This window comes from Notolepis coatsorum, assembly GCF_963971535.1.
Source record: "Notolepis coatsorum genome assembly, chromosome: 3".
NCBI classification, from domain to species: Eukaryota; Metazoa; Chordata; class Actinopteri; order Aulopiformes; family Paralepididae; genus Notolepis; species Notolepis coatsorum.
Genome location: NC_140167.1, coordinates 156492915 through 156509254, shown reverse-complemented (window position 1 = coordinate 156509254; position 16340 = coordinate 156492915). Strand labels below are relative to the sequence as shown.

Genomic DNA, 16340 nt, shown 5'->3' with positions numbered 1-16340 from the left:
TTCCTGACCCGCATGTTTGTGATGTTTGATGAACATCTTACTCCAGAGATGTTTATTTTGGGGTACAGGTACAGCAGGAAGAGGAGGTTAAAATGTCAGCTCTTCAACTTCCTGCTGGGTCAGGCAAAAATGGCCATTTATCTGAGTAGGAGGAAAAAGATTGAGGATTCAGTGCTGGTAGATACCACTATTTTGTTTAGAGGTATGGTAAAGGCAAGGTTACGAACGGATTTTCATTTTTACAAGTTGACCAGCAATGTAGCAGAGTTTGAGATGATATGGTGTTACAAGTGGGTGTTGTGTACAGTTGTGGAGGAGTTGGAGTTGGTTTTTGGCTTTGTTCTGATGTGAAGTTTGTCTTATTTTTCTTGATTTGAGTTGCTGTTCTGTGTTTTGCAGTATACATTCTGCTGTATTGTTGATTGCTGAGTGAGAAAATAAAGTTGTGTTTAAAAATCAAATCAAAATCTCTCTCTCTCTCTCTCTTCTCTCTTCTCTCTCTCTCTCTCATATATCGCTGAGCTCTGGTGACGGTCTTATTGGGGCTTAAGGCCTCTGCATGCTACAGAAACTTCAAAGCAACTGCACCACAACATCGACAAAGCAACGGTGTTGCAGACACTCTACCTTTATGCTTCTGCAAAATCAACGCGCAGCCTATGTAACATAATACCCCGTACGTAGCTAGGTTCCCTAGATAGATGGTAAGGCAAACATACTGTGCTTCTCAGAAACTAAGCTTGACGATTCTGTAAAAGATCCAGAGATAGAGATTGAGAACTACTCAATAATTAGGAATGATAGGAACAAACATGGAGGTGGTGTCTGTATGTACATACACAAGGACACCAAATTCATCAACAGAAATGACCTGAATCATAAATCAATTGAAACTGTATGGGTGGAAATCCTATTCGAAAGGGCGAAATCCCTACTGGTTGGCACAGTCTACAGGCCGCCAGATCATAGTGATTTTTATGATACACTGGATGGGTGTTTAGCTGGAGTTGAGGATGTAGACAAAATTCTTATTGGAGACTGGAACACGGATATGCAACGAAAAGATGCACCCGTCTTCAAGTCATTCAGTAGGTTTTGTGATCTGCACGGCCTCAGTCAGCTAATCACCCAACCCACACGTGTATGTGAATCAACTCAGACTACCATTGACCTCATTCTGACCTCCGACAAGTCCAAGATCTCCAAGAAAGGGGTTATAGCATGCGGGTTAAGTGATCATTATATGATATTCTGTACCCGCAAAAAACTAAAACAAAAGGCTGGCTGCCACAAAACAGTCACATCTAGAGACCTTAAAACCTACTCTAGCGAGGCCTTTAACCTTGAACTGGAGAGCCTGGACTGGTCAGATGAACTCAATGGTACACTGGTTGAAGAAACATGGCTTGGTTTCAAAACCAAATTCTCAACAATACTAAACGACATGGCCCCCCTAAGAACCACCAGGGTAAAAAATCGCGCTGAGCCGTGGATGCACTCCGAAATACTGGCCGCTATGAAAACCAGAGACAAAAAATGCTCTGAGTTTCGTAAAAGTCAGTCAAAGCTTACTAAAAGCACGAGCAGTGAACTCCAAGCCCACGTGACTGAACTCAAACTAGAAAGAAACAGACTAAGAAACGACGTAAACTCCATGATCAAAACTGCAAAAAAGAATTTCATCAATGACAAAACTGAGGAAAACAAAAACAAACCACGTGAACTTTGGAAATTACTCAATAATCAACTAGGATGCAGTAAAAAACTTAAAACCAGATTCTCAAACATAAACATAAAAACGGACAACACGCTCATCACAGACAAGCTGGATGTAGCCAATTACTTAAACATTTTCTTCACAAACATAGCCACAACACTGGTAAACAAACTACCCTCCCACTCAGGGCTTTATGGGGTAGAACACATAGTAGCTTACTACAAAAACCTAGGGGTCCGCAAGGACGACTTCAAGCTGGAAATGGTAACAACAGATGAGGTACTCAATAAACTGAGCGCCCTCCAACCTAACAAGGCCACTGGCCATGACAACATCCCCTCCAAATTCCTCAGAGACTCAGCAGCCGCCATCACCCCAATCATCACACACATAATAAACCTCTCCATAAAACAGGGACACGTCCCCAAGGACTTCAAAATTGCTAGGGTGACCCCTCTGCACAAAAAGGGCAGCAAATTAGACCCAGGCAACTACCGCCCTGTTTCTATTCTCACCTCCATCTCGAAAGTCATGGAAAAAATAGTCTACGAACAGGTCGAAAAGTACCTAGCGGAAAAAAATCTAATCTACGAATTCCAATCTGGCTTCAGAACATCCCACTCCACTGACACATGCCTTCTCTATTTGAATGACCACATCAAACAAGAGGTGGACGCAGGCAAATACTGCGGCATGGTCATGCTGGACCTACAAAAGGCCTTTGACACGGTCAATCACTCCATTCTGATTGACAAGCTAAAAGCAATTGGTTTTGATAGTCTATCAGTGAGCTGGATGCAATCCTACCTTGAGGGGAGGGAACAGATGGTGGAGGTAAACGGTACCCTATCCCCCCCTCTCACAGTGAGCTGTGGTGTTCCACAAGGAAGCATACTAGGACCGCTACTGTTCCTAATTTATGCAAATGACATGTCGTCAGCTTGTGACTGCAACTTGTTCCTGTTTGCGGACGACTCAGCCCTGCTGGTCTCTGACAAGAACAAGTTACAGGTTGAAAAAACCCTCAGCTCGGAACTAGGCAGAATCTGCATATGGCTCGCTGATAACAAACTATCATTACACATGGGCAAAACAGAGTCCATTCTCTTCGGTTCAAATAACAAACTCAGCAAGACCGACGGCTTCTCAGTTACAGTGGGTGACAATATTGTCACAAGGAAAGATGAAATTACCTACCTGGGTTCCATCCTAGAGGCTAATCTCTCCTGTGACAAAATGGCATCCAATGTAATAAAAAAAGTCAACCAACGAACTCGATTCTTGTACCGGATCTCCTCTCTGGTAAACAAGAATACCCTGAAGACTCTGGCAGGAGCACTCATTCAGGGGTACTACGACTATGCTTGCACCTCATGGTACCAAAGCACCTCAAAGGCGCTAAAAACAAAATTACAAACATCTCAAAACAAACTGGTCAGACTACTGCTTGACCTTACTCCTAGAACCCACCTCACCCCTGCCCACTTTGACAACCTAGGATGGCTTAGAGTAGATGACAGAGTACAGCAACTTGCAATGGGCCTGGTCTACAAGATACACTACACGACCAAGGTACCCATGTACATGGCAAAATACTTCCCAAAGGTCAGTGAATACCACGATCACAACACCAGAGGGAGCTCCACAAATCATGTTAAACCCAGATTCGGCTCAAATAAGGGACTAAACACGTTTCGCAATTATGCCACATCAATGTGGAACGCCCTACCCAAAGCTGTAAAGGAATGTGGATCACTACCCACTTTCAAAACCTCTCTCAAGAGACACCTACGGGAGACTGCAATTCAACACTGGCCCCTGTAAATATCCTAACCCAACCCCCCCCCCCCTCAATGTACAGTGTTACTTGTTGATACAGTGTGCCCCCCGGCCCCCCCCCCCCCCCAACCACCTCCAATGTAAATTACCCAGTATGGTTGTCAATATCCCAATGTACCCAACCCCCCCCACCCAACCTCCTCCAATGTACAGTTTTCTACGTCAAATGTATATACTCCCTTTTCTTGACTCCTTCTGTATCACAAACAGTACTGTATTTGCAAATCTGGTATGTCATAAATGTATAGATGTAGCAGTACTGACTATCTGTATGTCATGTATGTCATATATGTCTATATGAATTGAAAATGGGGGACCCTGATGGAAACAAGACAAACGTCTTTCTCAGGTCTGCATCCCCTTAACAATTGTATGTATTGAGCCGTACTGTACTGTACCCATTCTGCAATCTGTTAAATAAAGTTTTCATTCATTCATTCATTCATTCATTCATTCATTCATTCATTTCATTCATAGATGACGCTTCCCTTCTCAACCAACCCATTGATAACAGGCAGAAGAATAAGCATAATTTTTACTTCCGGGCGGGGGGTTTCAAAATAAAAGAGCGAGTCTAAAAGCACCGTAAATACGTTTATTTTTTACAATATCTAACGTTACACGAACCTAAACTAATCTAAAGTTAGTTTAGGTTCGTGTTAACGTTAGATAATGTACAAAATAAACGTATTTCCGGTGCTTTTAGTCGTCGCTCTTTTATTTTGAAATCCCCCGACCGGAAGTGTTATAGTGTCTGTTGCTAGCAGCTTAACTTTCTGTGCTTTTCGAGCTAACGTTACCGTAACATCATTAGTTTCCAATGGAGAGGACCTCGGCTCACATGCAGCTCAAACTACCTATTGGAATAAATTAATTGATTGATGTTTAACTTGTCCCTGTGTGTGTCCAGTCATTTCGACTAGCAAACGTTGTATTTAACGTTACCTCAGGACGGATACCATTGTATTTACTTGGTTAGCTATGTAGCTAATGTGGATAGCATTTTGAATAGACCCAATGCTAGCTGGCTGGCTACAGCTTTATTTACTAAATTATGGAGGCTTTTTAATCGTCAAGGTAAGAGAGGATTTGTCATGATCAACTGAAGGCGTATGCTATGGAACAATATGTGCTTGGGTTTTCAGAAAAAGGCGAGCTATGTGACGCTAAATATTTAACGTCAATGCTGGAAACAACAATGGAGGATGATATTCTCTGCGGGACTAATATTATTCTATGACAGCCCCGCCCCCATTCGCTAACCAACCAATCACTGCTACGCAATATCAACGCAACGGTTGTTTAGGTTAGATTTGAGGGACATGTACGCAACGTCCAAGCAACACAGTCTACAAGACCCTCTAAAACAACCGCGCTGAAATCGCGCCGATGTTGTGTTGCAGTTGCTCTGAAGTTTCTGTAGCATGCAGAGGCCTTTACGCCGAGAAGCAGTAACACAACATTGCAACTGTTGTGTTACTGCTTTCTGACCGAATTAGTCATTCATTTGTAGCTATAAAGACATATTCATAATCCAACATATGTGTAAAGAAACAACATATTCCGATTGGAAGGACTCCCATCTCCTCCTCGCATCTCACACAGGGCTGAGCTGTGCACGGCTTTGCTCTCACTCGAGTGAGGAGGAGCGGAAGACTGCTGGTTCTCCAACATACAGCGGTGTGCTCTTCAGAATGTACCGGGAGAAACGTTTACTGTACCCCGCAGACATAATAAGCATATAAGCAGTGCTTACTAACGTTATTAGTTACGTTATTTCTGACCGAATTAGTCATTCATTTGTCTAGCACAGTCTCTAACAGTGTAACACTAAGAATTTTTTGGATAAAAGTATTCTGTACTTCTGTATGACAACAATGTATGCCTTTCAAATGTTAAATGATAAATGATTAAATGATAGACAGCGAAATCTACGCTCTCTCATCCTGCTTTCGCCAACGGCAGCGATGTGAAAGGCGAAGTGAACTCCAGCAGTAGCGCGCTTGCCGCGGGGGCGTGCCACGCGCGTCACGTGCCTGTCGCGGCCAATCAGGCCTACCCCGGAAATGGAAACGGTTGCGGAACTGATACAGGCACTTGGGGACAGCTCTGCTGTAAACACTGGACATAACCTCGGTTTCTATGCCCACATATGCAACCGGGGATGCACGCAAAACTTCACCCTGGACAATATGTCAATAGGATTACGATCTGGGCTCTGTGCAGGCCACTCCATGACCTTGGTTTTGGTGTCCTTTAGGAACTGTTGGACCAGATCTATGCTTTGGGTCATTGTTTTATTGAAAGACCCAGCGACGACCTAAGCATAGACTTCTTCATATTATCCCTCAAATGTCAACATAATTTTCTTTTTTCATGATGCCATGCCGAACAAGGCTCTTTGTGCCTGAGGCTGCAAAACAGCTCCACATCATGATGCTCCACCACCATGTTTAACTGTGGGAACTGTGTTCTTAGGGTTGATGGCCTCTCCCTTTCTTTGAAATAGCCTTCCCCCTTATCATGAGCCTCCGCTATCTTCTTTCTGAGCTCAAGAGTGATTTCCTTTGTCTTTGGCATGGTGAGTAAGAGTAGTAGTATAGTCTCTCTCAATAATGTATTCAAGTGGCCAGTATTACTCTTACTGTACAAACTCTGCCTATACTCGATGTATACCTACCTCATACTCATATAACTCTGTATGATAGCATGTACAATAAGGCTGTATATACAGTATATATTAGGGATGCCCGATCGATCGGCCAGCGATCGGTATCGGCCGATATTCACTAAAATAGCTGGATCGGGTATCGGTAAAAATATATATATATTTTTGAATATAATAATAAATAAAATAAGAAATAACAATTCAGTACATTTATATCTGTTAATTTGTTACATTTAGTTTCACTAAGTTAGGAAAGTAATGTTTTAAGTCAAGCCTGATGTTGCCTTGCACAAAAGAATGATCCCAGTCTCTTCCACACAGTGAGGCATACAGTTTATTAATTGAACAATGGGTATTTACATTACATTTAGTCATTTAGCTGACTCTTTTATCCAAAGCGACTTACAAGTTCTGTACGACAAGTCATCAGGAAGGGCACAACTCTGTCAGCTGAGTAACAATGTTGGTGCTACAGTGTAGGTTAGTATATTAGGACAAGTGCATGACAGTAAGAGTAGCAAGTAACAAAACAAAAAACTCGGTATCGGCAGTGTATCGGCCGATAGAAGATCGGTGATCGGTATCGGAGGCAAAAAACGTGATCCGGGGCATCCCTAGTATATAATGTATTCTTACCGTATCTATCCATATCCATCTGTACATACCTGCATATAATCCTTTTTACATATCTGTAAAATACTATATCTGTAAATACTATGTCTATATCTGTACATATCCCTTACCTACTCTTACTAGTTATGCTGCTGGCCAGTATGTCTTAATACCATAGTGTCTTTCAGCTTCAGGCGGGCTCTATGCTAACATGGAGCACATGTGCTCCTAAGGCCTAAAAAAAATAATGGTTTGTTTCCGGTTGCCGACCGACCCTGCCGATTTAGGTGTGACCCAATATATTTTATGAGTTAAAAAAAAGAAATCATAGAAATCTTAGTCAAACCTTTAGTATTATGGATATTAAACATGCTGGCAGAGTACATGCATCCATGTTGTTGTGAACATTTTAATTAAATAAAGAAATTCCTTATCCTTAGTCGCTCGCAGTGGGAAAGAATAAAATAAAATAAATTCCCTACCTACCCATTGCCTTAACTGACAACCAACAGGAAACAAACAATATTTTTTGTTATGCCTAAATGAAAAAATGTAGGAGCACACAAAGAAATTTAGGAGTACAGAGAAAAATGTTCAAGTAACACAGAGTTTATTAACAAACTATTTATTACATGCATATTATACTGTGCGTGCGTGCGTGTGCATACTAAGGGACACACATCTGTGCAATAGCACATACCATCAAAATCACACATTGGCCCATGCCTACTAGACGCAAAGGATATTGCGCGATTAAAAAAATTAATCTAATTACAGGATTTGTAATGAATTAATCTAATTAATCGCATTATCGCATAACCATTTTATGCCTGATATTCTATATTCTATAATCATATTTCAAATTGCATGTGTCCGGATGGCAGAATTCAGTACTGTATCTACAAAACCTTCTGTTTAATCATCTTCCATCTATTAATTTGCTTAGATTTTTCAGGTCTGGTCAATTTGAGCATGGTGTTATTCACAGTCGAAGATAAAAAAAAATTAATTGATATTCTCATTTGGTTCATTACAATTTACTCAAGCCTAGTAACAGACACAGTATTTCTGACACTGGGAATACATTCCCTGAGATCCATAGATGTCCCTAGAATCAGATACCAAGAACATGCAAATGGACCATATTAAAAAGTCTGAAAATGTGTATTCTACGTTCTTATGGAATGAATTTTTGTTTTTTTGTAATTAATTTTGAGTACATTTTCATAACGCGATAATTTGCTGTGTAATTAATTAATCGAAACTGACAGCCCTAATTATTAGATGACAGAACATGGACAATTCTTTATACAATTATTTAATTCATTATAATTTAAACGCTATTGAAACGTAAATAATAATAAAAAATAATACAATTATTCTGTTACAGCTGCTGAGCTATATACTATAGCTACTGTCCATCAATATCTTCCTTTTGAATGAAATAGGTTCAAGAGAGAGAGAGACTCTCAGCCCCCCCTTCCCTCACTATTGGATGCCTCTGAGCGTTCCCAGGGATAGCTTCCAGTAGTTAGCTTTAGCAGGTTAGCTTAAGAGTTAGCAGCTAACAATAGGTAAGGTTTTTAGCGTGATGTGGGTATACAGGAATGGCGACGAATAGGCCTGCCGCGATAAGCAATAAATCGATTAATTGCCGCGATAATTAAAATGAATGCAATGATTTTGACGTGCGCGATTAATTGCTATTTGTTTTAATGAGGCGGAACCAGTACCCCTAGTCAGTCACTCTCCGTGTGGGGGGCCGCTGGCTTTACTACAGAGTACAGCACAGGAGCTCGCCTATAGCACATATAGCTTAACTACATTTCTCAATAGTGTTGCTCCTTTTAACCAAGTAGCGTTATTTGTAGTGTAACGTTAGCTGTTTTTAGACCCAAGTAGTTACTCGCTACTGCCCGGAGAAACTGGATTGCTAAATAAAGATGAAAGATCGAGCATTGATGCTCATTCAATGCTAACAACATTAGCTAAATAGCTAACAAACGAAATACAACGTATAGCATAGCTACAACACAGAATAACGTTAATACAATTACATGCATCATTGTTTACAATGACCCGTGGGGCTAGTCAAAGAACTGGACACGGGGACAAGTTAAACATGAATTAATTTATTATAACAGGTAGTTTCGAGTCGTGCCTACGCACCACAGGGCTACTATTCTAGTATATACGGATTTGACGCTTCCTCCTCATCGTTGATTGCCTGTAGTAGCTGCATCTAACGTTAGTAGCTAACGTTAAATCTAACCTAAAGTTAGTTGTTCACCAACAATCTCAACATTTGTTTTATCATTAGCTCAAAAACACGGAACCGGACGAGACAAGTTGTCCGTGCATAGGTTCTGCTAGGATAATCACACAACAATACTTCCGGTCCGGTCGGTGGGCTTCAAAATAAAAGTCTAAAACACCGGAAAAGACGGAGCGGTGGGCTAAAAAATAAAAGTCTAAAACACCGGAAAATACGTTTATTTTGTACAGCGTTTTCCTCCACGAGTACTCGAGTACATCATGTGATCAATCGATCTGGATTATTTTTGCCCATCCCTAGTTTATCCTGTGCTGAAGTCTCCATTCCAATAGAGATAGTATATATTTTGGTCTTTATTTGATTATTGTTTCACTGCCTTTTTATTTATTACGTTTCCAGTTTTTTCCTCACACTTTATTAACATTTTGTACATGGTACTGCGGCGCAAGGTACATTAATAATACATGTACATGTTAAAAGGATGACACAACAAGCCAGACAGAGGGCTTGTGTCCAGTTTCAGTTTGTTTTATAATAAACAATCAAACTGAGCATTTTTTTATTTAAAAAATGTCTTCCAATGTTAAATAAAAGTGTATTGCACTTTGAAACGGTGTCCTTGCATTATTATGCTATTATCATTATATTAGTGAATTAAAAAAAAAAAAAAATTAGAACTTCTGGGAAATAAATTTCTCAAAAAGAATCTCTAACCGGTCGCAATAATATCGCTTATCGCGATATTTTCGGGGGCAATTAATCGCCCAGCAAAATGTGTTATCGTGGCAGGATGCAATACATGTTAGACCATTGGACCCGTTGCTCGCGGAGTTTTCGTTGCACATAGAAACGGCGTGACTCGCGGGATGAGTTGTTACAGAGCTGTCGAACGCAGGGCTGAATAGCTAGATGGCATAGCTTCTAAAATTGAAGGTCCACTCTGCGTCTAATATGATATGACAATTGTGCTTTGACACGCCCACTAAAACTATTACTCGCACACTTGTTCCTAAATGATTTTTTCGGTTCGCACAAATCTATTTTTAGGGGCAAATGCGAGTGAAATGCTCGCACTGTAGAGCCCTGTAGGTTATAGGGAGTGGGGTCAGAGTTCGTACAGTATGTGTGTAACGGTTGTCATATCGTCACCTCAAACTTCGATGCCCCGAGGGAGTTTCGAACTCGCGGTCTGCCGCACCGCAGGCTACAGCACAGACTACTATACCAAGAGGTGAATTCACTACTTTGCAACATGTCGATCTGTCTTTTGAGGATGAGAGAGACTTTAACCCATAGCACTGCTACTCACCCCAGTCCTTCGTGACTGCACTTCACGGTACCATCCATTACACTCACCCTCCTTAAACTCACTCCACTCCACCCAAGGCATCCGGGTCACCTTAAACTTCGATGCCCAGAGGGAGTTTCGAACCCGGGTCTCCCACACCACGGGCAACAACACAGACCTCTATACCAAGAGGTGAACTCACTGCTTTGCAACGTGTCTATCTGTCTTTTGAGGATGAGAGAGAGTTTAACCCATAGCACCGCTACTCACCCCAGCCCTTCGTGACGGCGCTTCGCGGTACCATCCGTTACATGTGTAACAGAGCCTAGTAGGGTGTAGGCAGTGGGGTCAGAGTTTGTACAGTATGTGTAACAGAGCCTAGTAGGGTGTAGGCACTGCAGTAGAGTTAGAGTTTTTTCAGAGATACATTTTCTTTTTCTTCTGTTCCTGTGTACAGATGGGACCACCAGGGATGCCCCCTCACTTCCCTCCGATGGGGATCCCCCCTATGGGACAGAGGCCTCCTAACATGGCCCCCATGCCCGGCATGATGCCCCCAGGCATGATGCCCCCGATGGGAGGACCACCGATGGGACAGGTGAGCCTTCAGCAGCTTCACTCTTCATGATTCTGTCAGTAGCATTAGATGTCATATGGAGATCTGAGCACAATGGACCAAACCCTATCCTCCAATCACAGCTGTTGCTTCCCTCTGACGAGACCAGGAGAACAACCATTGTGATTGGAGGATCAGGAAAAGACATCAGGGTTTGAGTTGGGTCCATTCTCCATCCCTCACACACACACACACACACACACACACACACACACACACACACACACACACACACACACACACACACACACACACACACACACACACAACCGTTGTGATTGGAGGATCGGGAAAAGACAGCAGGGTTTGAGTTAGGTCCATTCTCCATCCCTCATACAGACAGTGGAACAGAGGACAGAGCAATCGCATATTAGACAATGATGCGTCTGTTTCTAAGCTGCCCCCCAAGCTTTCACTGCAAAAAAAATTCTAACTTTAAAGGGGACATGCATTGCTATTCCTTTCACTATTTGGGCACCTACTCCTATCCAAGCTCCGGGAGGGTCATCAAAGAGAAGCCGCCTATTCTCAGTCCTTGCCCCACAATGGTGGAATGAACTACCCACCCCAGTTAGGACAGCCGAATCCCGTCCAATCTTTCGCAGGTCGACTAAAGACGCACTTCTTCAACCATTATCTGAAATAATAATAAAAAATAAAAAAAAGTCTAACCCCAACTAACCTTACTGTCATGCACTTGTCCTAATAAACTAACCTACACTGTAACACGCAACACTTTGATGAACATTGTTACTCCGCTGATAGAGTTGTACCCTTCCTGAACTTGTAAGTCGCTTTGGATAAAAGCGTCAGCTAAATGACTAAATGTAAATGTCTCTCTCTCTACACCAGGGAGAAGCCCCACACCAGCCCCACACGCACACGCATTTACACACTCCAGCGCGCGGTCCCTCTCTCTCTACCAGGGAGAAGCCCCACACCAGCCCCGCACGCACACGCATGTCAAGTCATGTCAAGAGTTTAATTTGTCACGGCATACAAGCATACAGTGAAATGCGGGGGGTCATGCCCGCAGCGATTGTGCGATAATACAAGTAATAAGAATAGGAATGAGAATAAGACATTTGTGCAATATGCGTTAGTTATGCAGATCAGTGCCTTATTCACGTCAGCAAAACAGTCAAATCAGAATGACCTAATTCATTGGAGGAGATTGTCTCAACTGAATTAGAGCAATCCGCCAATATGGTAATTAGAGACACAGACCCATTGATACTAATCCCCATTGCTATAAAACAATGCTAAACACTGGAAAAGGCCATTTATAAGACACAGGACCTTTAACACTATGGCGTCCGTTCACTAGTATATTCGTGTTTCGATTCCATGCGTTGTGGTCCAGAGCCACGAGTATACTCGTGACGAGTTGTTATTTTATTCCATATTTATAACGCTTATTAGATACCCGATCCACTAGCAGGATCTTTCCACATATTTGATTTTCGAAACATGCAGTACCGGCCAGATCCGCTTAGGGGCGCCATCGCTCCACTGCAGTATCATTGATGGGATTAAAAAAAATAAAATAAAAAATGCTTTTACAGTCCTGTGGGCGGATCATAGAGCCTTGATTCTAAACGAAGCCCCTCCATCTTTGATCAGCTTGCCGAACGTTTTTTCCAGCGTGGAATAATGGGATTTATGATTAGCCAATGTGCATATCGATCTACCAGAATCCGATGACTGGTGAGGAAATGCTGCCGGCGATCACATGGCCTGACGGTAGGATAATATTACCCCAAATTACAGCTGGATTGGACATTGTTTTATAACCTAACGTGATAGACTACTGACATTGGCTACCGGAATGCACACTCTATTGCTAATCAATAATACTGATCGGCGTTCCCCGCCGCCCCCATTTCATCCATAGATGCTCTGTAATAGTCCGGATGCTACGCAGTTTGTTTTATTTCATTCGTATATATACAGCAGAAATGCCGTTTGATATAACGGCGCCAACGTTTAGCCTTTTTTGCAGCCTCCTGCAGAAAAGCCTAGACGAAAAGCGCGATATACCTTATATTCACGACGCTATAAAATGACAACCAACCGATGGATTTTTTTTTCTTTAAGCCATTATGAAGGCACGGTTTATGCACTCAAGTGACAATGAGAATGGACAGATAGCAATACTATAAATGATATATAAAGCTCTTAGAAAGTACATCGGTTTGTTTACAATCCTCTGTCCTCTGAGGCCTAAATCGCCGCCGGTCGCCATAGTGTTAAAATAAATAAATATATATAAATGGTCATTTCTATTTATATATATAGATTATTATTTAATGATTATTTTAATAACACGTTGGTGTGTTATAGTGGCGCTGTGCTCCTATACCATTGATTATGGAAAGCCCTGTGAATAATTCTTCACCGTGTCGAACTTAAAAGCTTCCAGTCTGAAACCTGACTCCGTGGTTAGATGGGATGTTTCTGATGATGAACTTGTGTGATTTGTGATCCTCATCTTTGTCACAGGGCACCTATTCTAATGAATGGATGGATTCAGTAATTGTATTTATGTAGTGAAGTGACCAAGCCAGTTCACACACAGATAAATCAATGCTCTCCATCTCCTACTCTCTCCCAGACAGCTGCACGCACGACAGCGCTGTGCAGTCATTGATTCAACCTTTTAAAAACTTTATTCAGATGGCATATGTGACCACGACCAGCGATTGTGGCCACATGTCTCCATTGTCATTTTCCAGATTGTGAAAGTACAGAATGCAAGCTTTCAAATTATGTGTCATATGTTGGAATCTGAGAATGTTTGAAGAAGATGTGCTAATTTGAAACCGTTCTTTTCCTAACTGTTTTAAAGGAACCCGCCAACATTTTGGGAAATTAGCTTATTGTCTTCTCCAGAGAGAGACAAGAAGATCGATACCAATTTCCTCTCTGTGCGTTCAGTAGGGGTGGGAATCACCAGAGGCCTCACGATACGATACTATCACGATACTTGAGTCACGATACGTATGCTGAGTATTGCGATATTAATATTGCGATATATTGCGATTTATTACCTTTTTTCAACTGCAAAGTAAAACTGTCAACATGTTTTATGTAATAAAATAAAGTTCAGTCTGTTCATCTCACTTCAATAATTTTTATTGCAGAACATGGTAATTTCTCAAGCAGACAGATGTAAACACTGACACTAATCTGTGTTGCATGTACCTGACAAACTGAACTGTTTGTATTACAGTCATATTCCAACTTAACTGAATGCACATGTGTGTGTACTAATGTACTATTACAGGTATTGAAATGAACAATGCAACTTCCTTTATACAAAAAAAAGAAATACAACAAAAATTACTTTTTTTATGAATAATTAAATATCGATACTTTGTGTCCCTGTATCGATACAGTATCGCCACGCAAAGTATCGCGATACTACTACGTATCGATTTTTTTCCCCACCCCTAGCGTTAAGTAGAAAGCTATCTGGCTGCATGTTAGCCTAGCTTAGCACAATGAATGGAAGTGGACAGTGCCGGTTAGCCTTCGGGAGAGGTGTTAGTTGGACAATGCCTAGGCTAACCTGCACTGTCCGCTTCCATTCATTGTGCTAAGCTAGGCTAACGTGCAGCCAGAAGTCAAGTCGAGTCAAGAGTTTTATTTGTCACGGCATACAAGCATACAGTGAAATGCGGGGGGTCATGCCCGCAGCGATTGTGCAATAATACAAGTAATAAGTATAGGATGAGAATAAGACATTTGTGCAATAATACAAGTAATAAGAATAAGACATTACAGGTATAATGTACATATAGTTTACAAAAAGCATGGTAAGACATGCTAAGGTCCTGCGATAGTGCAATACACTGTTAGCTACGGATGAGGCACTGGGTCTTATGTACACTACTATACTATACAATCTACAGTTGTACTATGTGTCCTTATGCTAGCTTGCTATATCCATCCGTTTACTATACAAGAACCAGTCCCGTTCTCGTTTTTAACGTGAACACGCCTCTCAAAGAAAGGTTACAATTTAACACCTGTGCCGGTTTCAGCTGGGCGTGAACAATAGCCCCCTACCACCCGCCCAGCCTCTCCTCTCACATGAATAGCATTAACATAAGCTGTGCGACGCGACACAGGTTTTCACAGAAAGGCAAAGAAACCACATACGTTGTATTTTATGGCGATAACATTCAGGTTTGTTCGACCCGTGAGATTTAAACAAGAAAATCATCAGAAAAATGCAGTGGAAAATGGTTGGTCTTCCGTTGTCTGCGGCTGGTGTGAGCTGGGTAGGGCTGTCACATTATTTCCGAATTTCGAATTTACATAAAAACACGACATTTGAACTTGAAGGGAGAAATTCGAATTTGAAAAAAATTTATATATATATATTATAATAATAATAATAATATTATTATAAAAAATAAAAACGGTCAGGTCATATAGGTGAGACTGTGCTGAAAAGAATGATACCAAACATACCATGGTAAAAAAAAGTTGCCAAAACTTTGAAAATAGCTTAGACTTTTTTTAGGTTTAGGTTCTTTCTCTCTTTTTTTTTTTTACACTGAAATTCAAATTCGAACTTGTCTACAATTCTGCAACGAATTTCTAATTAGATTTTTTGTTAAAGTGACAGCCCTAGAGCTGGGTAGTGTAGTAGTATGTTTGCCTGTATAAGCAGTGGTGGGTCATCGATGGCTAGCTAGTTCTAGCTAGCTCCTCTGGGTGTGTCCTAAATTGAGTGCACTGTTTTGTTGCCAACCAGCCCTTTTGAAGAGCAGTTTCAAGTATTGTTTTATTTGTCACATATAAGGTACATGTACATTACAGTGAAATGCTTGGTTCTGTATGAGCCCCCTGAGATTGTGCTTCATGCTGTAAAAATAAGTAAAAAGAATAAAGACCAAACACTATACAAAATATAGAATATACTAAACTAAAGCACAAAAAACGACCGTACTTTTCGCACTATAAGCCGCACCTGACTATAAGCCGCAGCAGCTAAATTGAACGATGTGTACATGTATAAGCCGCACTGGACTATAAGCTGCAGGTGTTTTAATGTTTAATTACCATATGTAATTAGCATTGGGACACAATACTGTTGGACAAATAACAAGAATTAACTCATTTACAAGTTGTATTAAGTTTAGCAAATAAGGGAACAGATAAATAACATTTCAATGCAGTCAAAAAAGCAATATTTAGATTTTTACATTTTCGGGTTTGGTCACGTCGAGTCACATATAAGCCGCACGTTATATAAGCCGCAGGGTCGAAAAATGGGGGGGAAAAGCCGCGGCTTATAGTCCGAAAAGTACGGTA

The 16340-nt window shown here is 41.3% G+C and overlaps 1 protein-coding gene across 4 annotated transcripts in view; it reads left to right on the top strand.

Moving 5' to 3' along the window:
- The window catches only part of prpf40a (PRP40 pre-mRNA processing factor 40 homolog A), a 123620-nt gene that overhangs the window by 22806 nt on the left and 84474 nt on the right, over positions 1-16340 (top strand). For all 4 annotated transcript variants that reach the window (XM_084310734.1, XM_084310733.1, XM_084310736.1 and 1 more), the window contains exon 3: positions 10857-10997. In XM_084310734.1, coding sequence (XP_084166860.1) covers positions 10857-10997 — 141 coding nt within the window. The remainder of the gene's footprint in view (positions 1-10856; positions 10998-16340) is intronic.